The sequence below is a fragment of the Pelophylax lessonae genome (genome assembly GCF_965119305.1).
Source record: "Pelophylax lessonae genome assembly, chromosome: 4".
NCBI lineage: Eukaryota > Metazoa > Chordata > Amphibia > Anura > Ranidae > Pelophylax > Pelophylax lessonae.
In genome coordinates this window covers 24,906,964-24,931,555 of record NC_138771.1, presented here as the reverse complement: position 1 = coordinate 24,931,555, position 24,592 = coordinate 24,906,964, and the positions used below count along the sequence as shown (strand labels likewise).

Here is a 24,592-nt window from a genome sequence, read left to right as displayed (position 1 = left end):
GGCACTATTCCCCCCCACTAATACCAATGATGGGACACTATTCCTCTCACTGATACCAATGATGGGGCACTATTCCTGCCACTGACAGCAATGATGGAGCACTATTCCTCCCACTGACACCAATAAGGGGACACTATTCCTCCCACTGATACCAATGATGGGGCACTATGCCCCCCACTAATACCAATGATGGGACACTATTCTTCCCACTGACTCCAATGATGGGACACTATTCCTCCCACTGATATCAATGATGGGGCACTATTCCCCCCCCTAATACCAATGATGGGACACTATTCCTCCCACTGATACCAATGATGGGGCACTATTCCTCCCATTGATACCAATGATGGGGCACTAATACTTCCCTTGATACCAGTGATGGGGCACTATTGCTCCCCCTGATACCAATAACGGGGCACTATTCCTCCCATTCATACCAAATATGGGGTATTATTCCTCCCACTGACTCCAATGATGGATCACTATTCCTCCCACTGATTTCAATGATGGATCACTATTCCTCCCACTGACTCCAATGATGGATCACTATTACTCCCCATGATACCAACAATGGGGCACTATTTCTCCCCCTGAATGATGGGGCACTTTTCTTTCCCACTTTGCAGGGGTAACTCAGCCACCATCTTCTTCCAGAAAAGCAAAAGCTTGAATCATATTGGTTACTGAGATACACCTCCAGTTTTTTATGACATATGTTAAGTGGCTTCTACTTACAGTTTATACTTGTGGTTGTTGGGGGGTAAAAATGCCTGGTTGAACCATGCTTTACCATCCCCCAACCATATGCCACTTAGCAAAAATGATCCCTGCTATCTCATTCAGTGGGCAGTACTTAACATGATCTATTCCAGCCTTTTTCAACCAGGGTGCCCAGGCACCCTGGTGTGCCCTGAGGTTCCTTCAGAGGGTACCTTGGCAAAAAGCCTTAATATTGCCCAAAAATTGTATATAAGCCAGCGTTTGGATGAAGTCTACCCTTTTAGTTACACTAAGTCATAGGTTTGCATCATCAGTTGATAAGGAGGGATGTCAGTCGCCTGCATAGCATCCTTGTTTGACCCTCCCCTGCCCCTCTCCATCAGCGCTGCCATCACATTAGCTGAGTGATGGAGAAAAACTGAGGGATATTGGAATATTAGTCAGCACCAGTTTACATCACCTCTAATGCGGAGTGTCCTACTTGAATAGGGTGCCTCGAGACTGTCCATAACTTTAACAGGTTGCCTCGATATTGTCCAAAGTTTTTAAAGGGTGCCTTCACTGGAAAAAGGTTGAGAAACACTAGTCTAGTCAACTAAAAAAGGGCGCCTTGCAACCGTGTGCAATGCAAGTGGATGTGGTGCACTGGTGCAGAGTTTATGGGGGTTAAAACATGCATGGAGGAGGCAATTTCGCCTTCTCACCGCCAGTCAAATGCCCTCCAAAGAGCGATGCAATGCAGATAGCTCTTGCAAATGAGGCCTTACTCAAATATCACAAAGCAATGGTTTGGGCTAAAATGAAGGTCCATGTAACACTGCTCTAGACCTCAATATAGTTTATTCTTTGTAATTTAAAAGTATTCTGGCAATCTGTTAAAAATGGTGCTCTGAGCAACAACATTTTGACCTTTACTAAACCGCAAGTAGCGATAATGTTTTACTTACCCACAATAATCATATTTTAGACAAATTAAAAATTAATATTATTATTATTATATGTTTAACTCTTTAAAATTATACTTGTATACAAGCAGCCCATAGGACAGTGATGGCGAACCTTGGCACTCCAGATGTTTTGGAACTACATTTCCCATGATGCTCATGCACTCTGCAGTGAAGTTGAGCATCATGGGAAATGTAGTTCCAAAACATCTGGGGTGCCATGGTTCACCATCACTGCCATAGGACATCATTCAGCTGACTGCAATTCAATAATAAAAAAAAAAAAATTATACAATTGAAAATGAATTATAAAATCACACAGAACTGAAATAACAGGCGAGGAAGTTCTTGCTATGTGGCAATGCAAGAACTAGGAAGAGAGGACTATTTTTTTTCAAAGTGAAGTCATGAAAGAATTATGCCATTGTTAACCATTTCTTATGAAACCTTGTCAGGTGGCAGACCGAAGCGGGCAGCAGAGTGTTGCTGGGATTGGTGGGAATTGCTATAATTTCTGCGCCTCCCCCTCCATATAGGAAGGTTTCTGGGTTCAAATGAAAGCATGTCTCATTGACATTGCTGCATATAGTTGTCATCTCCCAAGCTAGAAAGCGATGGATACCAACCACCATGCTTCAATTTTTAAACAAATGTTTACATTGTGATTAATTCCTTCAAAAAGATCCTTCAAAAACATTGGATGTAATTATAAAATATAGCCAGGCTGAAATCCACACAATTGGTGCTATTTGGTGATCATCCCATTACCTTCACCAAGGTTGCAAAGAACCCTAGGGTTCCTCTAGAGCAGTGATGGCGAACCTTGTTGGCACACCAGATGTTTTGGAACTACATTTCCCATGATGCTCTACTACACAGTAGAGTGCATGAGCATCATGGGAAATGTAGTTCCAAAACATCCAGGGTGCCAAGGGTCGCAATCACTGCTCTATAGGTTGTTAGGGGTACCCTGAGAAGGTATTTCAAGGGTTCCTCTGTGCTGAAAAGGTTGAGAAAGGCTGACCTATGCCCTTTATTCTATCAGATGATTACCTAACCAGAAGTGACTCTCAATAACGTTTTTGTGAATATCCTATAAATTATAAAATAGTGTTATTTTAATTACATACCTTAAACAAATAATAAATGTGTGCTGTAGACAATTTAGTCTTAACCTAACACCCCCGTGATCTGATATGCAAGTGAACAAAATAAATAGTTTCAAATTGTGAGAAGAAAAGAAACGGATTAAAGCGTGCTTTGTGACTTGTGTTATGTCATGTAGAAAAGTCAGCCTGCGTTATTTACCATCAGCCACTCGACCAGTCAACTGATACCTTTCACCAACAACTTACTTTAGCAAACAGATCTGGGACTATCAAACCTTTTATGAAAGGTCTTCTGTATCAGCATGGATTACTGGGAGAACCCAAAGCACTCTTATGAGAGGTCTTCTGTATCACCAAGGATTCCTGGGTGATCCTCAAAAACCTATTTTTATAAAAGGTCATTTGTACCACCATGGATTACTCCGTGATCCCCAAAGCCCTCTTTTATGAAAGGTCTACTATCACCATGGGTGATCCCCAAAGCCCTCTTTTATGAAAGGTCATCTGTATCACCCTGGATTACTAGGGGATACCCAAAGCCCTTTTTTATGAAAGGTCATCTGTATCACCATGAATTACTGGGTGATCTCCAAAGCCCTCTGTGAAAGGTCTTCTATACCACCATGAATTATTGGGTGATCCCCAAAAACCTATTTTATAAAAAGTGTTTTCTGTATCAGGATGGATTCATGGGTGATCCCCAAAGACCTCTTTTATAAAGGGTTTTCTGTATCAGAATGGATTCCTGGGTGGTCCTCAAATACGACTTTTATGAAGGGTTTTCTGTATTAGAATGTATTTCTTGGTGATTCCCAAATACCTTTTTAAGAAAGATCTACTGTATCGGCATGGATTCTTAGGCGATTCCCAAAGCCCTCTTTTATAAGAAAAAAAAAGTCTTCTGTATCACCATGGATTACTAGGTGATACCCAAAACCCTTTTTTATGAAAGGTCATCTGTATCACCATGAATTACTGGGTGATCCCCAAAGCCCTCTGTGAAAGGTCTTCTATATCACCATGGATTACTGGGTGATCCCCAAAGACTTATTTTATAAAACGTGTTTTCTGTATCAGGATGGATTCATGGGTGATCCCCAAAGACCTCTTTTATGAAGGGTTTTCTGTATCAGAATGGATTCCTGGGTGATCCTCAAATATGTCTTTCATGAAGGATTTTCTGTATTAGAATGGATTCCTTGGTGATTCCCAAAGACTTTTTTTTTTAAGTAAGATCTACTCTATCGGAATGGATTCTGAGAGGATTCCCAAAGCCCTCTTTTATAAGAAAAAAAAAGTCTTCTGTACCACCATGGATTCCTGGGTGATGCCTAAAGCCTTCTTTCAGGAAAGGTCTTCTGTATCACCATGGATTCCTGGGTGATCCTCAAAGACCTCTTTTAGGAGATCCTTTTTTCAATTTTAATTAACATACACAGTAGTGGACCCCAATATCTCCAACCCAAGTCCATATGATGCAGCCCTCTCGTGTGTCTGCAAACCACAGTATCCATTGCCACATAGACTATAATGACTACAAGATGGTGGGAATAGAGGAGTGTTTGAAGTCGAAAAAGAAAAAACAAAAGCTCTAGCTTTGAATTGATGGAGATCAAATCCAGAATGCAGCCTGAAGTGTGGTCCAGCTCCGTGAACCTTTTTTGTGGAGCATGTTTAGCAATGCAGTACGTTACAGTTTACGTCAAACAGAAATCCTTGAAAATAATCCACTGCCTGTCAAGTTTTGGCATGAAATGGATCAATGCCATTAAGATAGCACCATAGCCAGAAGTGGGCGATCTGGACTCCATTGGCACCGGTCACTCCATGTTGAGAAGGTGACGACACTTCTTAAAAAACATGATCAGCCTGCTAGCATACACGTCCGGCAACAAAACTGAATGAAGAGCTTGCGTTCACAGAGCTTGCTGGACTTTACCATCTCACAGAACATTTCGTCCGCTGATCCAGATAGAAGAGAAGAGGAGACAAGTCATTGAATAAACAATCTACTGATCTAGAACAGGGTTTTCCAAATTAAAAAGGAAGACCAATCTGTAGAGGTACAGTGCCTTGTGAAAGTATTTGGCCCCCTTGAACTTTTCGACCTTTTGCCACATTTCAGGCTTCAAACATAAAGATATAAAACTGTAATTTCTTGTGAAGAATCGACAACAAGTGGGACACAATCATGAAGTGGAACAAAATGTATTGGATATTTCAAACTTTTTTAACAAATAAAAAACTGAAAAATTGGGCATGCAAAATTATTCAGCCCCCTTAAGTTAATACTTTGTAGCACCACCTTTTGCTGCGATTACAGCTGTAAGTCGCTTGGGGTATGTCTCTATCAGTTTTGCACATCGAGAGACTGAAATTTTTGCCCATTCCTCCTTGCAAAACAGCTCGAGCTCAGTGAGGTTGGATGGAGAGCGTTTGTGAACAGCAGTTTTCAGTTCTTTCCACAGATTCTCGATTGGATTCAGGTCTGGACTTTGACTTGGCCATTCTAACATCTGGATATGTTTATTTGTGAACCATTCCATTGTAGATTTTGCTTTATGTTTTGGATCATTGTCTTGTTGGAAGACAAATCTCCATCCTAGTCTCAGGTCTTTTGCAGATTCCATCAGGTTTTCTTCCAGAATGGTCCTGTGTTGCTTTTACGCCAAACATAACGTTATGCATTGTTGCCAAAAAGTTTGATTTTGGTTTCATCTGACCAGAGCACCTTCTTCCACATGTTTGGTGTGTCTCCCAGGTGGCTTGTGGCAAACTTTAAACGACACTTTTTATGGATATCTTTAAGAAATGGCTTTCTTCTTGCCACTCTTCCATAAAGGCCAGATTTGTGCAGTATACGACTGATTGTTGTCCTATGAACAGAGTCTCACACCTCAGCTGTAGATCTCTGCAGTTCATCCAGAGTGATCATGGGCCTCTTGGCTGCATCTCTGATCAGTCTTCTCCTTGTATGAGCTGAAAGTTTAGAGGGACGGCCAGGTCTTCGTAGATTTGCAGTGGTCTGATACTCCTTCCATTTCAATATTATCACTTGCACAGTGCTCCTTGGGATGTTTAAAGCTTGGGAAATCTTTTTGTATCCAAATCCGGCTTTAAACTTCTCCACAACAGTATCTCGGACCTGCCTGGTGTGTTCCTTGTTCTTCATGATGCTCTCTGCTCTTTAAACGGACCTCTGAGACTATCACAGTGCAGGTGCATTTATACAGAGACTTGATTACACACAGGTGGATTCTATTTATCATCATTAGTCATTTACGTCAACATTGGATCATTCAGAGATCCTCACTGAACTTCTGGAGAGAGTTTGCTGCACTGAAAGTAAAGGGGCTGAATAATTTTGCACGCCCAATTTTTTGCAGTTTTTTATTTGTTAAAGTTTGAAATATCCAATAAATGCCGTTCCACTTCATGATTGTGTCCCACTTGTTGTTGATTCTTCACAAAAAATTACAGTTTTATATCTTTATGTTTGAAGCCTGAAATGTGGCAAAAGGTTGCAAAGTTCAAGGGGGCCGAATACTTTCGCAAGGCACTGTATACTGTTTATCTGCAGTCCCAAGGTTTGTTCACACCATTTCGGTTTTTCTGCACACCATCGAACATTTGGTGTGAACTGGGAACTAACAATTGTTATCTATATAACTTGTTCACACCATACATGTGCGGTTGTGTGCAGAAAAATGCATCTCAATGGACAGGACATGGTGCGAACAAACCCTAAATAGCAGACCACTGCAGAGGAACATGCTCGTTATTCTTACTATACATCGGAGGTAACAAGAAGCCCTGGGAATTGGGCCTACATTCCATCAGGTATGGATATTTTTACATAGTTACAGCTTGGCTCATTGTAACTTAAGCATATAGGAGCCTCTAGTAGCTGGAAATCATTGTAGTAGACACCCCTACCCTACAGTGATCTCCACTTGCTTCTGGGTCCCATGCCGAGCTGCTGTCCTGCTGCAGTGTGAATACAAGATGTCAGCCACTCAGCACAGGCGCCATTCAGAAAATGCTTTGATTTTGATGGCCTACAGATAATCGTATCTGGGCCAAATTGAGGTTTTGCCCAGTATAAGGAATCCCTGAACCATAAAAGGATTTAAGTGTGTAAAAGAAGTTAGAGAAAAAATTAGAAAGAGAGATAGAAAAAATAGGAGGAAGGTGGTGGGGGGTGGGGGTAGGGGTTGGGAGACTGGGGCAGTGAGGGGGTTCAAAAGGGAATGGAATTTGACCGGTGTAGGAAAAACAGAGCCTAGGGCCCTGTGCTCCTAATCTAAGTTAAAGGTCCATAAAGAGTGATTAAAGTCTATAGGTAGGTTGAATGCTACCCATAGGGTCCATATCTTTTTTTAAAATTAGGCTGTTTTATCATAAAGGATGACCAGAAGTTTCTAATAACAGGGTAGCAAGCTATTTTTTTATATTCCGTTTAGTATTCTGTACTAAACCACCAGGATTTAAAACAAAGATCTGGGTAAACCTGACATTTCGGTGCTAAGAATAAGTTTGAGGCACCCTGGGCAAATTTGAGGTACCATACAACACCGGAGTTAACGCCTTATGGTTGGCTTTGTTGCATTAAATATTTTTCTGAACTTTGCGCAATTGTGTCCAATATCCAAGACCACCATTTCAGGTTAAGGGAATTGCCAACATCTCTTTTCCCGTTTGGTATATACGTTTGGGGTAGAACAGTCGGATTGAAGAAAGGAGCCATAGGCCAAAGAGACAATTAATTTTTCAAGGGGGTTATCAAAAGCAAGTGTTCTAGAGGGGGGTGAGTGTCATAGCAGAATTTGTATGTATAAGGGTAGTGTGCACATAATTCTGAATTTGCAAGTAAAGACAGAAGTCCGAAGAGGGGGCATGGTATTGTAGTGAAGAAAACCTCAGTATGCCATGCATAGTGGGAAAATAGTACACCCTTCTAAGGCCAGTTTTAACCCACCAAATAAACTTACAGGGTACCTCATACCCTGGAGGAAAGATGGGCTATTAGTAATTGTTGCAAGGGGCAGGTGGAGAGTAAGCACTTTGCCAGATTATTAATGCAGTTTTTACATTTTTAAATCTTTGAGTATGGTATTGGTTATGTTTGCATAACTCAGGGGGTGTCCCACAAGATGTTATCTATTGCTAGCGGCACAGCTGAGCACACTTCTACGCTAGTCCTTAGTGGAGTGTTGACGGGGACATGGCTGAAGACTAAAGGGGCTATTTCTGCAGCTCGGTAACAATTTGCAATGTGGGGGACAGGTAGTCCCCCCACCCCCTTCAGATTTTAGGTCTAGGTCTAATGTTATTGTATATAAATTTTATGAACGTTTGCTTGATTGAGCGCAAGACATAGTGGTATGGGGATTGGGAGTGTTCTGAAAGAGTAAAGGGAGCAATGTTATAGTCAGGGACCTTATCCTAATCGGCCAAGACATTTTGCCGAGCAGACCTTCCAGGTCTCTAAAGTCGATAACATTCGTCTCAGCAGGGAGTATTTTGCAGAGTAAAAGGGACTCATAAGAAAATGTAAGAAAGTTAGTCAAGTGATGGAGATGGGCTTTCCCCTACTGATATGGGAAATAATCTTTGAGGGTAACTGTGACATTAAAAATAGCGTCCAGTTTCACTGATCTGAAAGCCTGAAATGGCAGAAAATTAGTTGGCAGTCTTAATGAGGCTCGGGAGCAATGTAGTAGGACTGTTAAGGGTCACAACAGCAAAGAGGCACAGCTTATGTTGGTATTCAGCTACAATTAGTCCTTGGATGTTAGAATCTGCCATGAATGCAAGTGCAAGCAACTAAATAACTAGGGCAAACAGTATAGGGGAGCGGGGGCACCCCTGTCTTGTGCCTCCCAACTAGGGAAGAAATAGGATATGAATCCCGTGCATTAAACAAATGCACTTGGACCATCATATAAACTAGAGTTAGTATCCATGTCAAAAAATGGGCACCTAATCTCCACTTAGTCTCTGTTGGCTATAGTTAATGTCCTTTTTGACTATCAGAGGCCTTCTTTTAGTCCATGGATAACAAAGTGAAATTTCTTTCTTGGGGAATCCCTAGTAGACATTAATTGTAACTACCATCCAGATACTCACCATTGTTACATGTATGATTCGTAACACAAGATCCACTGAGCAGACTGTAGCCTTCTTTGCACCGGATACAATTCTTGCCCGTGGCTTCACACATCAGACAGTTTTCTTCACATCTGGAAAACAGGATTTCAGATAAGTACTGACCATACTGTGCTTTGGTAAGGCTAACCTTATACTGTACAAGGAGGCCGCCAAGACATCAGCTAGGTTCAAGAAGACTGTTGGGTAGCTTACCTCCGGCAAACTTTGTGAGGCAGCCCAGGAATGTCTTCTGAATAAAAGCCCAAGCCGCACATTGGTACACAGCGCCATTCGTGAAGATGGTAATCTTTGGAGCATTGAGTACACTGGTCCTTCCCAGTTCCTGAAGAATACAAGACAGGAAAGACCACTGAGCACATAATCATGGGCAATGGTGGCACATGCATTTGCAGTGGTCAGTTTTTTAAAAAAGGCAGCAACGTATCATTAAAGTGATTGTAAAGGATTACATTTTTAAAAAACAAAACATGTTATACTTACCTGCTATGTGCAATGGTTTTGCACAGAGCAGCCCGGATCCCCCTCTTCTGGGGTCCCCCGCCGGTGCTGCTTGCTATGGGGGCACTCATGTGGGCTTGCTCCCAAGGTGGGGATGTGCGTCTGCACACAAGAGCACAGCTCAGCCCCGTTCCCCCGCTCTCCTAACTGGCTAATTGCTCCCGCTGCTGTCTCTCAGCCAATGAGAAGGGAGAGAGCCTCTTCTCTTGTGCACAATGCTGGATCGAGCTCAGAAAACTCCACTTGGCAAAACCAGCAGCATGATACTAATGATCTGTTATAATTGTCTGTAAGGGTTGCCTTCTTCCTATTGAACACAAATGCAAGGGGCATTTTTCCCAATGGACCACAATGGATTGATTTTAGCAATTAGGTTGGCTGCGCCAGATCTGTCGCACGAAGGAGAAAGCCAAACAGCTGTGAAGGCACCAGGACACCAACCTAAGAGTTCACCACTGGGGCTAATTATTCAGGAATGAAAGAGGTTCATTTTCAGTTTAACATGAAACAAAGTTTTATTTGGGAACATTTCTGAACTGCTACCAAATGACAAGTCACACGCAGTAATATTAATTTATAATAGGGATAAAAAATAAAGTGACCTTCATATGAGTGATGCTCAGTTCTCTAAAAGCTGCATTTTAAGAAACCGCCTTCATCACTCAACACTTCAAAAATTTCCTGAAAGAATGTATAGAGAAAAACAGCAGCAAATTCCCCACTCATGTGATGTCATCGCACTGCCAAAGCAATGAAGAGTATGTACAGGGCATCAAGGATCCTCTTGTCTGAAAACGAGCCTGTGGTTCCAATATAAATCAGCTAAAGCCTTGCATTTACACTTTTATCCCAGCTGTAATGCAGTAAAATCTAGAAAACACCTCTGTGCTTTTCTAACATTGAATAACATCACGGGACACCGGGCCACCCAGACACTTTCTAATCTGGCCTGTGTGTGTGGCAAAGCCACAGGGCAGAGGTTCTTCTGCCGGTCGCGTTAAGGAACTATGCTGGGAAAACAACACAACACAACACCAAAATATTCATTTACGTCAATATTGAACCTGCCAAGTTAACTCCACTAATCTACAACAGAGACAGCTTGGTATCATTTGTACATCACTATCAATCCACATCTTAATTGATTTACAGGCAATTTAATTTTCAGTGATGAACAAATTCTGGAAGAGGGTCCGGGCACACAATATCTGCCATCTCTGGAAGGAAATGCGACCAGCAGCATACATTATATTTCAAATTCAATCCACTTTTAACAAAATACATTTTTATTAGACATTAAAATAATTGCTAAAAAACCATGGTATTAATTGAATATCCCCAATATGGATCTGTATTATTAGTAACATCACCAGTAACGAAAATACCATATCAAGTGAGCGACAAAAGGGCTTTCTGCCAGTCGTGGGTGTGGACATCAACAAATTGCAAACCACACACACACAATAAAAATGAATGTTAATAGCAGTGGAATGAGGACCAGACGTCCAACCGCCCAGAGGGCCAGACGTCCAACCGCCCAGAGGGCCAGACGTCCAACCGCCCAGAGGGCCAGACGTCCAACCGCCCAGAGGGCCAGACGTCCAACCGCCCAGAGGGCCAGACGTCCAACCGCCCAGAGGGCCAGACGTCCAACCGCCCAGAGGGCCAGACGTCCAACCGCCCAGAGGGCCAGACGTCCAACCGCCCAGAGGGCCAGACGTCCAACCTCCCAGAGGGCCAGACGTCCAACCTCCCAGAGGACCAGACGTCCAACCTCCCAGAGGACCAGACGTGGCATGCCATGTTCCTATATATCAGGGGTCTTAAATTAAAATTCACGGGGGGCCCAATTTGCAAAATGTTTTCATGGCAGAGGTCTGAATCTCATGTTTGCACTATAACACAACACAGTCCCCCTCTGTACACGACTGTCCTCAGCCCTCCCTTTACATCACAGACCCCCCCTTTAAAGCAGTCCAACAGTGTCCTCAGTTCCCCTTCACATCAAAGTGCCCCATTTACACAGTGACCCCTTTTTTACATCACAGTGCAGTCATAGCCCAACTCACCTCCTCCTCTACATCACAGCTCCCCCTTTACATCACAGACCCCCCTTCAAAGCAGTCCAACAGCGTCCTCAGTTCCCCTTCAGGCCACAGTGCCACATTTACACATCACAGTGCAGTCATAGCCCCCCTCTCTCCTCCTCCACATCACAGTCCCCCTTTTATCATTCAGCCTCCCCTGCACAGTTCTACCAGGGCAGAAGCACATAGCAGCTGGGTGTTCTTTCCCTCTGGTCTCCCGCCCGGCCCCCACTATTATCCTCACAGCGGGCGGGGGGTGCTGCATATCGGGACAGAGGGCGTGAGCTGCCCATTTTGTTACATTAACAAGCGAGTGATTACCAAATCCCACCCTCTGTCCCGATATGCAGCACCTTCCACCCCACCCGCTGTCAGGATGATAGCGGTGGCCGGGCGGGAGACCAGAGAGAGATAGAGAACACCCAGGCTAATAAGTGGCACAGCCAGGGTCCGGACAGGACTGTTGCTCAGTCCGGGCTCGGACTGCATTCTGCCATTTAGTGAGCCCTGCTATATGTTGATGGTCTGAGCAGAGAACCACCAGTCTTTTATTGAAGGACACTAATTTCACAGGTGCCTTATAGTTAAGTCCAGTGCATCTGTATACTTCGTTTTATACACAGTATACAACTTCAGTATACCAGTATATAGTAGTTCATACCTTTTGACGGTTGGACATCTAGTCCTCATTCCACTGCTATTAGCATTAATTTTTTATTAGTTATATGTGGTTTGCAATTTATTGATGTCCACACCCACGACTGGTGGAAATCCTTTTTGATGCCTACTTGATATGATATTGTATGTTGGGTACTAGTAATGTTACTTACTAATGCACATCCGTATTGGGGGATATTTTAATAATCACCATTAATTTTTTAACAGTTATTTTCATGTGTCTTAATAAAACGTATTAACTTTCTTAAATGTGATTCATGGCTTGTTTTTGATTTTTAATATATAGGGTTGTTTAGCATCCAGAGTGTTTTTTTTTTTTTTGGTGCGTTTTGAACTATATACCACACAGATTCTGACCCAGAACTTTAATTCAATGACTTTGAGTCAACTTTTTTTCATGGTGGCCTTAAACTGAATGGCTTGTTTTACAAGGTGAGGGTTCACATATACTTTAAGGCTCGGTTCACACTGGGGCGATGCGGGAACCACATTGATTCCTTTGCAGGTTCCCACATCGCATATGACTCGCAAGCAGTTCACTCTGCTCTCCGTGAACTGCTGGGGGTGTCAATATAAAGTTAATGACACCCCCAAATCAGTTCGCAGAATGCAGTGGGAACAATGGGATCCTCTTTTTGCACTCTGAGAGATTATTCGGTGTGGAGTGGACACTTAATTTGCGACTTTCTTCCTTTATATATGGACTTGGGCATCCCTGTGTATTTACTACAGATTAGCGCTACACCTTTATTTTACTGTTCATCAGTTTAGGCCAGGGGTGTCCAAACTTTTTTTCAAAGAGGGCCAGATTTGATGAAGTGAACATGCGTGAGGGCCGACCATTTTGCCTGACATTTTAACAATTAAAATTAAATATACACACATACAGATACACATATATATATATATATATATATATATATATATATATATATATATATATATATATATATATATATATATATATATATATATAATATATATATATAGGAAATAATAAGCATCAGTACTTTATGAATAAAATCATACTTACTGAAACAGGCAGTAGGATTGTAGAAGTGACATCTCCTCGGTCAACTCCACAGGATCCTTGGTCGGCTCCTACAGGTGGCTGCCGAGGGAGGCCAGAAGCCCCGCCCCCCGAGCCATCGCATCGGGGCGGGGATGTGAGGAGGCATTGACAAAAGTCAGCGGTGTCCCAGGGGGCCGTACAAAACTAAAGGACGGGCCGGAACTGGCCCGCGGGCCGGACTTTGGACATGACTGGTTTAGGCCAATATATATTCTTCTACATGTTTTTGGCAAAAAAACTAAATCCAAATAAGCATATATTTATTTGGTTTGTACAAAAGTTATCGCAAACTACAAACTATAGGATATTTTTATGGCATTTTTATTTATTTATATATTTATTATTAGTAATGGCCCCGATCGGCGATTGTTAGCGGGACTGCGACATTGCGGCGGACAAATTGAACACCTGACACTTTTTTGGGGACCAGTGACATTATTTCAGTGATCAGTGCTAAAAAATTGCACTGATACTGTACTAATGACACTGGTAGGGAAGGGGTTAACATCAGGGGCGATCAAAGAGTTAAATGTGGCCCTAGGGGTGCTTGCTTTGACTGGGGCAAGTCAGAGATCTGTGTTCCTGCTTAGCAGAAACACAAGATCTCTATCTTCCTCCCAGTCAATTTTTTTAAGAAAAAAATTTATACGTTCTGCTATAAAACATATCCAATAAAAAAAATGGGAACACAAGATCTCTATCTTCTCCCCTGTCAGAACGGCGGTCTGCCTGGTTACAATTGGGGAACGATCGCGGGTGGCTGGCAGGCATCGGGTCTGCCGGACCCATCGATTGGCTCCCTCTCTGTTCAATCAGCTTGTGCCTGTGCCACCTAGTGGCCATTGCACGAAATGACGTACAGGTAGGTGATTTCGTGCAATAGAGCCACTTTGCCGCAGTAAATGTACGTTAGGCAGTCGGCAAGTGATTAAACCATGTAGTGCAAGGGCCTGCCTAATTTCATACAATTTAAAGTTGTTTAGTTTTGACCTCATATTATATCGTTTTGGGTAAATCTAAAGGAAATTTGTACAAGAGAACTGAACATGTATGGGCAGCCGAAGTCTCTCTTTTCAGGATTTTTTCCTGAAAATACAATTGATTTGTGAGACTCCGAATAGAAAGTTAGTAATTTCACTATACAGATAAATTACGAGGATAAACATTAAAAACTTAGGACCATGCCTAGAAATTTGAGATCAGAGGCAGCTATAAAACGGATGACTTACCCACACAGGATTGGCAGGTTGAGTGACATTTGTCACATTTCATGAAGGGAGAGTTGTAGAAAGTCCCTGGCTCACACTCAGGTGTACACACGGAACCCGAAAGGCTATGAAAGACATGAAAATACACTTCAGTAACGGGTAAACATAATGAATGGTATTCAAAGGCTGACGTCTGTACAAAAGACTACAAAATGTACATAGCACCAGTTCCCCGATGTATTCTTTTCTTTGTCAACTGTCCCTGAATAGTGTTAGGATTATACAGATAGACTTCTGGTTCTGACCAGCTGATGGCAACTGTCCCTGATTAGTGTTAGGATTCTAGGTATGGACCTCTAATTGTGACCAACTGAGGGACTGTCCCTCAACAGTACTATGATTGTACAGATGGACTTTTGATTCTGACCAACTGATGGCAACTGTCCCTGATTAGTGTTAGGATTATACAGACAGACTTCTGATCCTGACCAATTGACGGCAACTGTCCTTGATTAGTGTTAGGATTAAAGGTATGAAACTAATTGTGACCAACTGACAGGGATACATAGCACTAGTTCCCCAATGTATTCTTTTCTTTGGCAACTGTCCCTGAATAGTGTTAGGATTATACAGGTGGACTTCTGATCCTGACCAATTAACGGCAACTGTTCCTGATTAGTGTTAGGATTAAAAGGTATGAAACTCTTAATTGTGACCAACTGACAGGGACTGTCCCTCAACAGTGTTATAATTGTACAGATAACGCAGGGACAGTTGCCATCAGTTGGTCAGAATCAAAACTGTGTCCGTACAATCGTTCCATACCTATAATCCTAACACTACTTAGGGACAGTTGCCATCAGTTGGTCAGAATCAAAAGTCAGCGTTAGGATTATAGGTATGGAACTCTATTGTGAACAATTGACAGGGACTGTCCCTCAACAGTGTTATGATTGTACAGATGGACTTTTGATTGTAAGCAACTGATGGGAACTGTCCCTGAATAGTGTTTGGATTATACAGACAGACTTCTGATCCTGACCAATTGACCCCAACTGTCCCTGATTAGTGTTCGGATTATAGGTATGGACCTCTAATTGTGACCAAGTGACAGGGACTGTCTCTCAACAGTGCTATGATTGTACAGATGGACTTTTGATTCTGACCAACTGATGGCAACTGTCCCCGAGTAGTGTTAGGATTATACAGATATACTTCTGATCCTGACCAATTGACGCCAACTGTCCCTGAGTAGTGTTCGGATTATAGGTATGGAACTCCATTTGTGACCAATTGACAGAGACTGTCCCTCAACAGTGTTATGATTGTACAGATGGACTTTTGATTGTAAGCAACTGATGGGAACTGTCCCTGAATAGTGTTAGGCAGGGACGTGCAATCAGGGGAGGCAGAGCCTCACCTGCCATTAACATATAAAAAAAGAAAAGAAAAAATGATCGAGCTTCGAGGGTCGTAGTTCGAGGACCTGGGGTCACAGAGAGCTGAAGTCCTACACCACCACTGGTCAAAATTTGGGGCTCCTATGGTTCCAGAGATACGGGGGGTCCTTGCGCAGCCTGTCAGAAGCTACATACAGCATGGATGACTTCTTGTCAGAGGCACTGAGCTCAATGGACAGCTTGGAGCCTTGGACCAATGGTAAAGCACCACTGGTCCAAGCTGTCCAATAAAAATGCTGCAGTGGAGGCTCTCCTCTCACTGCAGTGTTATAGAAGGGGGCGTGTGTCTAAAAGACAAATGTTCCCTTCCAGCCCTCTTACCTACAAGCAATAAACATGGGTTTATAAGTATAAGGTTTACCCATAATCCCATTTTCTCTAGCGCTCATCGACAGACGTAGTCCTCGGTGATACACCACCTTCGGGTTATGTTACCTCCGCAGGAGCAGGACTAGACAGGAAATTAAAAAGCTCTGGCCACACCCTAGGGGCAGTCCCAGAGGGTATATCCTCTCTCTCTCTGCCTCAGCAAATCAGTTATTTTCTGTCTAGTTAGGAGAGGAGGGTTCAAGAAGGGATGGTCGGACAAGCAGAGGACCAACCCAGCCAAACCCGAAGTAAAGGAGTACACAGCCTGAAGGTGCGCCCCCACCCGATTTCAGGGTGGGGGGACGTTTTCACCGGTATTCAGGACATTAGATCGAGCATCTACCACTACTACCGGTGCGATTCTTCCCTTCCAACATTTAAGTACAGGAAGCGGTAGTTACCGTTCCCTGTATAGATCTTTTCCTTTACCTTTTCCTAAGATTAGTCCCGATACCTCACAGGAATCGGATCTGATTGACCAGATAGGCCAAGTAGCCTCTAGTCGGGTGACTTCGGTCCCTGAGGTTCAACCAGAAAAGATCACCTTTCCTGATAACTATCAGGTATCTGATAAATGTGTGGGAACAGAAAACGACCAGACTTTCTCGGATGGTCGGGGCCAGATAGCTCTAGGGACGCCTGGTTCAGATCCTATCAGCGCCAGTGGTCCTAGAAATTCTAGGCTGGCCTCTTCAAGCCGGCCTGGCCGACTTGGACATGTTAGTCGCAGACGTTCCGTGGGAACTTCGTCTCAGGGAGTGTCTGTAGTCTCTAGGACCTATTTACCTTCGTGCTTTACAGTCGCTGGTTTTAATGGCCTGGCCATTGAGACCCAAGTACTGAAGGACAGAGGTTTGTCTACTTCAGTCATTCCTACCCTTATTAAAGCAAGGAAAGCGACTTCCAGCAAAGTCTATTATCACACATGGAAGACTTACATTGCGTGGTGCGAATCTTTAGGATTTCCTCCACGTACCTATTCGGTGTCTCGAATATTGGCCTTTTTGCAACAAGGGGTTGAGCAGAAGCTAGCCTTGAGCACCATCAAGGGTCAAGTTTCAGCATTAGCAATCTTCTTTCAGAAACCTTTAGCTACCAAATCCTTGGTGCGGAATTTCATCCAGGGGGTGCGGCACCTGGCTCCTCCAGTCCGCGCGCCCTTACCGCCCTGGGATCTTAATTTGGTTTTGTCGGTTCTACAGAAACCTCCCTTTGAAAACATCAGGGAGATTCCCTTGCTTACTTTATCCCAGAAGGTGGCCTTCTTGGTGGCTATTACTTCTGCTCGCAGGGTGTCAGAACTGGCTGCATTATCATGCCAGTCCCCATACCTAGTGATTCATAGGGATAAGGTAGTACTTCATCCTAAGCCATCTTTTCTTCCTAAGGTGGTTTCAGATTTTCATCTGAATGAAGATATTGTACTACCTTCCTTGTGTCCTCAGCCCAAGCATCATCGGGAACATGCGTTGCATTCCTTAGATGTGGTTCGGGCAATCAGGGTATACCTGAAAGCTACGGAATCATTCCGTAAGACGGATTCACTTTTTGTGATCACGGATGGCCCCAGAAAGGGTTTGCCTGCATCTGCCGCGACCATTGCCAAATGGATTAGACAAACGGTGGTACAGGCTTATTCTATTAAGGGTCAGAGTCCTCCGTTCCCTGTTAGGGCGCACTCCACTCGAGCGCTCAGTACTTCCTGGGCCTTTCGCCATCAGGCGTCAGTGGTCCAGGTATGTAAGGCGGCCACTTGGTCGTCGGTACATACCTTTACTAAATTCTATAAAATTGATGTGACGGCATCGGCGGATGCCTCATTTGGCCGCAAGGTTTTGCAGGCCGCAATTTGAGGAGACCGGTGGTCTACCTCGAGGGTTTTTTTCTGTTTGAAAATTGTTTTGTTGAGTCTCATCATTAAGGATGAGCATTGTAAACTTCTAGTTGGCACCGGTTGGGCCTTCTAGATTGGGATTTGATTTCCATTTTCCCACCCCTCAGTTGTGATACTGCTCTGGGACGTCCCGAAGGTGGTGTATCACCGAGGACTACGTCTGTCGATGAGCGCTAGAGAAAAATGGATTTTTGTAAAATCTTACCGTAAAATCCTTTTCTCTTAGCTCATCGACAGACGTAGTCCCCGCCCCTCTGTTTTGGAGTTGGGTTGGGTTAAATTCTCTAAGCACTGCTTTTTCACATAACTGATTTGCTGAGGCAGAGAGAGAGAGAGGATATACCCTCTGGGACTGCCCCTAGGGTGTGGCCAGAGCTTTTTAATTTCCTGTCTAGTCCTGCTCCTGCGGAGGTAACATAACCCGAAGGTGGTGTATCACCGAGGACTACGTCTGTCGATGAGCTAAGAGAAAAGGATTTTACAGTAAGATTTTACAAAAATCCATTTTTTTTCTCATAAAATTAAGAGGGAGAATCTGCTGCTGCTGAAAAGGTACTTTTTTAATCAAGCAAAATAACATTTTATTATACTATATATGTTATAAAATAATAATTTATTATTTATCTATTTACTGTGAAATTACTGGTTTGAAGGTAATATGTCCGTTAAGCCACCTGCTTGAGTACAGTTTTTGAAACAGGGTCTTTGTCTGCGGTGGACAATTTGGACACCTGACGCTATATATATATATATATATATATATATATATATATATATATATATATATATATGTATATATATATATATATATATATATATATATATATATATATATATATATATATGTATATATATATATATTCATACATACATACACACAGTGCTTTGCGAAAGTATTCGGCCCCCTTGAACTTTGCGACCTTTTGCCACATTTCAGGCTTCAAACATAAAAATATAAAACTGTAATATTTTGTGAAGAATCAACAAGTGGGACACAATCATGAAGTGGAACCAAATTTATTGGATATTTCAAACTTTGTTAACAAATAAAAAACTGAAAAATTGGGCGTGCAAAATTATTCAGCCCCTTTACTTTCAGTGCAGCAAACTCTCTCCAGAAGTTCAGTGAGGATCTCTGAATGATCCAATGTTGACCTAAATGACTAATGATGATAAATAGAATCCACCTGTGTCTAATCAAGTCTCCATATAAATGCACCTGCACTGTGATAGCCTCAGAGGTCCGTTTAAAGCGCAGAGAGCATCATGAAGAACAAGAACACACCAGGCAGGTCCGAGATACTGTTGTGGAGAAGTTTAAAGCCGGATTTGAAAGATTTCCCAAGCTTTAAACATCCCAAGGAGCACTGTGCAAGCGATAATATTGAAATGGAAGGAGTATCAGACTACTGCAAATCTACGAAGACCTGGCCGTCCCTCTAAACTTTCAGCTCATACAAGGAGAAGACTGATCAGAGATGCAGCCAAGAGGCCCATGATCACTCTGGATGAACTGCAGAGATCTACAGCTGAGGTGGGAGACTCTGTCCATAGGACAACAATCAGTCGTATACTGCACAAATCTGGCCTTTATGGAAGAGTGGCAAGAAGAAAGCCATTTCTTAAAGATATCCATAAAAAGTGTCGTTTAAAGTTTGCCACAAGTCACCTGGGAGACACCAAACATGTGGAAGAAGGTGCTCTGGTCAGATGAAACCAAAATCAAAAATGCAAAACGTTATGTTTGGCGTAAAAGCAACACAGCTCATCACCCTGAACACACCATCCCCACTGTCAAACATGGTGGTGGCAGCATCATGGTTTGGGCCTGCTTTTCTTCAGCAGGGACAGGGAAGATGGTTAAAATTGATGGGAAGATGGATGGAGCCAAATACAGGATCATTCTGGAAGAAAACCTGATGGAGTCTGCAAAAGACCTGAGACTGGGACAGAGATTTGTCTTCCAGCAAGACAATGATCCAAAACATAAAGCAAAATCTACAATGGAATGGTTCACAAATAAACATATCCAGGTGTTAGAATGGCCAAGTCAAAGTCCAGACCTGAATCCAATCGAGAATCTGTGGAAAGAACTGAAAACTGCTGTTCACAAACGCTCTCCATCCAACCTCACTGAGCTTGAGCAAGGAGGAATGGGCAAAAATTTCAGTCTCTCGATGTGTAAAACTGATAGAGACATACCCCAAGCGACTTACAGCTGTAATCGTAGCAAAAGGTGGCGCTACAAAGTATTAACTTAAGGGGGCTGAATAATTTTGCACGCCCAATTCTTCAGTTTTTTATTTGTTAAAGTTTGAAATATCCAATAAATTTTGTTCCACTTCATGATTGTGTCCCACTTGTTGTTGATTCTTCACAAAAAATTACAGTTTTATATCTTTATGTTTGAAGCCTGAAATGTGGTAAAAGGTCGAAAAGTTCAAGGGGGCCGAATACTTTCGCAAGGCACTGTATATTATATATATATATATATATATATTGGTCCCCCAATATACCATTATAATATAACAGGCGTATATTGATTGGTTTGCACAAAAGTTATAGTGTCTAAATACTATGGGATATTTTTATTTTTTAAAAAATTTTTTATTAGTAATGGCAGCGATATTGCGGTGGAAATTCTTCCACTGACACTTTTTGTGAACCAGTGAAATTATTACAGTGATCAGTGCTAAAAACATGCACTGTTACTGTACTAATGACACTGGCAGGGAAGGGGTTAACATCAGAGGCGATCAAAGAGTTAAATGTGGCCCTAGGGGGTGCTTGCTCTGACTGGGGCAAGTCAGAGATCCGTGTTCCTGCCTAGCAGGAACACAAGATCTCTATCTTCCTCCCTGTCAATTTAAAAAAAATATATATTTATATTATAAATTATATATTTTTTACTTTCTGCTATAAAACATATCCAATAAAAAATGTAAAAAAATTAATTTATTCATCAGTTTAGGCCAACATGTATTCTGCTACATATTTGTGGTAAAAAAAACCCCTAATAAGTGTACAATAATTGGTTTTCGCAAAAAGTTATTGTGTCTACAAACTATGGGATAGATGTATTTTTTTTCTACTAGTAATTGCGCTGATCAGAGATTTGTAGCGAGACTGACATTGCAGCGGACAAATCTGACACTAAATGACACGTTTTGGAGACCAGTGACACCAATACAGTAATCAGTGCTAAAACATAATGCACTGTCACTGTACTAATGACACTGGCTTTGAAGGGGGTTAACATCAGGGGCAATCAAAGGGTTTAATGTGTCCCTAGGGAGTGATTACTGTGTGGGGGAGGTGCTTTGACTGGGGGAAACCGAGATCTGTGTTCCTGCTTAGCAGAAACACAAGATTTCCATCTTCTCCTCACACAGAACGGCGGTCTTGTTTACATAGACCGCCGTTCTGCTTCTCTCACGAACAATCGCCGGGTGCTGGTGAACATTAGGTCTGCCTGATCTGCGGATTGGCTCCCGCTGTGTCCAATCACAGTGGGAGGTGGTCGGCGGCGGCGTGCGCCCCAGACCCAGTGCACAATATGACATGCAGGAGGGCTGCCCTGCCGCAGTATATATGTGTAGGGCGGTCCATAAGCTGTAAAATCTATTTGTCCTTCTTTTAATCATCCTAAATCCTCTCCCAGGCAGCACTAATCGAAAGAAATGACAACCGGGATGAATTTTCCCACTATTTTTTTTTGCCCTACAGAGGCAAAACCAAAGCCATCATGAATCCATACACATTGTATAGAGCAAACAATTGTTCTTGAAGCACACCAAAGAAAAGGGGGCATATGAATACAAATTGTATTCTGCCCAAATGGCCGACGCATTTCAAGACTTGCTCTTCTTCAGGATCAATCTGATGGACCTTCATAGTAAAGATGGAAGAATGCAAAGACTAGATGTATATACAAAGTATATGACCCACATGGGATATTTTTCTTTGGGAGGATTAAACTTATAAAAGTCCAGTAAAAGACACTGTCAAATATTTATTTGGCCTCCTGTGTTCGCTAAGTTACAAAAAAAATCTAAATTTTTAAGTGAGTTTACGATTTTGTGTTGGGCCACATTCATAGGCATCTTGGGTCGCTGCTTGGACACCCCTTATTCATATTAATAAATGGATATACCTAAATGGTGGCTCCATTTCTTTTAACCGGCTCTGGATCGGAAGGATTTACCCCTTAATGACCAGGCCATTTATTGCGATACGGCACTGCGTTACTTTAACTGACAATTGCGCGATCGTGCGATGCTGTACCCTAATAACATTTATGTCCTTTTTTCCCACAAATAGAGCTTTCTTTTGGTGGTATTTGATCACCTCTGCAATTTTTATTTTTTTGCGCTATAAACAAAAAACGTGTGACAATTCAGAAAAAAACAATTTTTTTTACTTTCTGCTTTAAAACATTCCCAATAAAACAAAAATTTAAAAATCAAATTTCATCATTATAGGCCAATTTGTATTCTGCTACATATTTTTGGTAAAAAAAAAAAAATCCCAATAAGTGTATATTGCTTGGTTTGCGCAAAAGTTATCGTGTCTACTGACTAGAGAAAAGATTTGTCATTTAATTTTTTTTTTTTTTACTAATGGTGGCGATCAGCAATTTTTAGCGGGACTGCGACATTGCGGCGGACAGATCGGACCCCTAACTGACATTTTTGACAATTTTGAGGGGGACCAGAGACATTACTACAGTAATCAGTGCTAAAAATATGGACTGTTACTGTAATAATGACACTGGCAGGGAAGGGGTTAACACCAAGCGTGATCAAAGGGTTAAAAGTGTCCCTGGGGGGTGCTTTCTAACTGTGTGGGGGATGGGCTTGCTGCATGAACAGAGACCTGTATTCCTAAATAAGAGGAACACAGGATCCCTGTGTTCATAACTGACAGAACAGCGGTCTGCTGTGTTTACAACAGCAGACCGCCGTTCTGTCTGCACAGGGAGCGATCCTGGGTGCCCGGCGGCAATCACGACAGCCTCCCCCATGGTGAATGGGCACATGCATGCCCCTGCCTGCGGTGCCACGATGCGACGTGCAGGTTAGTCGTTTCGCGGGACAGAGCCAACCTGCTGCTGTAAAACTGCGGCAGCTGGTCGGCAAGTGGTTAAAGTGTAGTCATTTGTTAGTATAAATAAAACAAAAAAATATTTATGTACTCACAGAGTGCATACATGTTTTATTCATACTAATAAATGGCTACATTTAGATGGTGGCGCCCCCTCTTTTATTATCTGCGTACTAGGTTTTACTCAAGACTTGGAGATTGAGGAGCTACAGCCATCATTAACCCCTTCACGCTGATGTAACGCAAATATGCCTGTTTGAGTTTCAAGGGTTTGTACCGGGTGATGACTGCAGCTGCAAGCATCTCCCCTGGTCGGCTTTCTTGTGATAACAACAGATGCAGCTACGCAGCTGCTCGGCCGTTATCACAAACAGCACGAGGAAATGTTCCCTCCCCTCTCCCGCCACCTTTCGCCGCTCCGTCTGGGTCTCCTATGCCACAGGGAGACCCGAGCAACCGGCTGGCCAGAGACCCGAACAAATCCAGAATAAACTTAGATCGGGTCTCGGATCTAATGACCCAGGAAGCGACATTATGGCATCACTTCCGGGTCACTGGAGTCTTAAAGGCGCCAGATTATTAAAAAAGTCTGTATTCAAAACAGCCAAACTTGGAGTTTTGAATGCTTTTAAGTGCAAAGGAAGGATTTGGAGTCCTATAGACCCCAGATCCCTACATAAAGGGTACCTGTCACTGCCTATTACAGTCACAAGGGATGTTTACATTCCTTGTGACAGCAATAAAAGTGATAAAAATAAAAGGCACAGTGTAAACAATAAAAAATATATAAGAAAACTTTTTTTTTTTTTTAACCCTCTTCTATACAGAGCTTTCAGCGCTTTCGCACTTTGAATGATAATTACTCATTCATGCAACGCTGTACCCAACCAAATTTTTGTCATTTTTTTCACACAAATAGAGATTTCTTTTGCTAGTATTTAATCACCACTGGGTTTTTTTTTTTTTGTGATATAAGTGAAAAAAGAGCGAAAATTTTGAAAAAAAAAAAACATTTTGTTTTAGTTTCTATTATAAAATTTTGCAAATAAGATAATTTTTTTCATAAATTTGGGCCAAAATTTATACTACTACATATCTTTGGTAAAAATAACCCAAATTTGTGGATATTATTTAGTCTATGTGAAAGTTATAGAGTCTACATGCTATGGTGCCAATCATTGAAAATTTATCACACCTAATTACACCTGATGTATCGACGGCCTAGCTAATTTCTTGAGGCCCTGAAATGTCAGGACAGTACAAATACCCCCCAAAT

At 42.3% G+C, this 24,592-nt stretch overlaps 1 protein-coding gene across 1 annotated transcript in view; it reads right to left on the bottom strand.

The window, feature by feature from the left end:
• Positions 1–4,194: 4,194 nt before the first annotated feature.
• PCSK6 (proprotein convertase subtilisin/kexin type 6) overlaps positions 4,195–24,592 on the bottom strand; it is a 487,218-nt gene continuing 466,820 nt past the window's right edge. Inside the window, exons 18-21 of the mRNA XM_082254401.1 lie at positions 14,512–14,615; positions 9,140–9,269; positions 8,906–9,018; positions 4,195–4,738 (exon numbers count right to left, since the gene is read on the bottom strand). Coding sequence (XP_082110527.1) covers positions 4,641–4,738; positions 8,906–9,018; positions 9,140–9,269; positions 14,512–14,615 — 445 coding nt within the window. The 3' untranslated portion in view covers positions 4,195–4,640. The remainder of the gene's footprint in view (positions 4,739–8,905; positions 9,019–9,139; positions 9,270–14,511; positions 14,616–24,592) is intronic.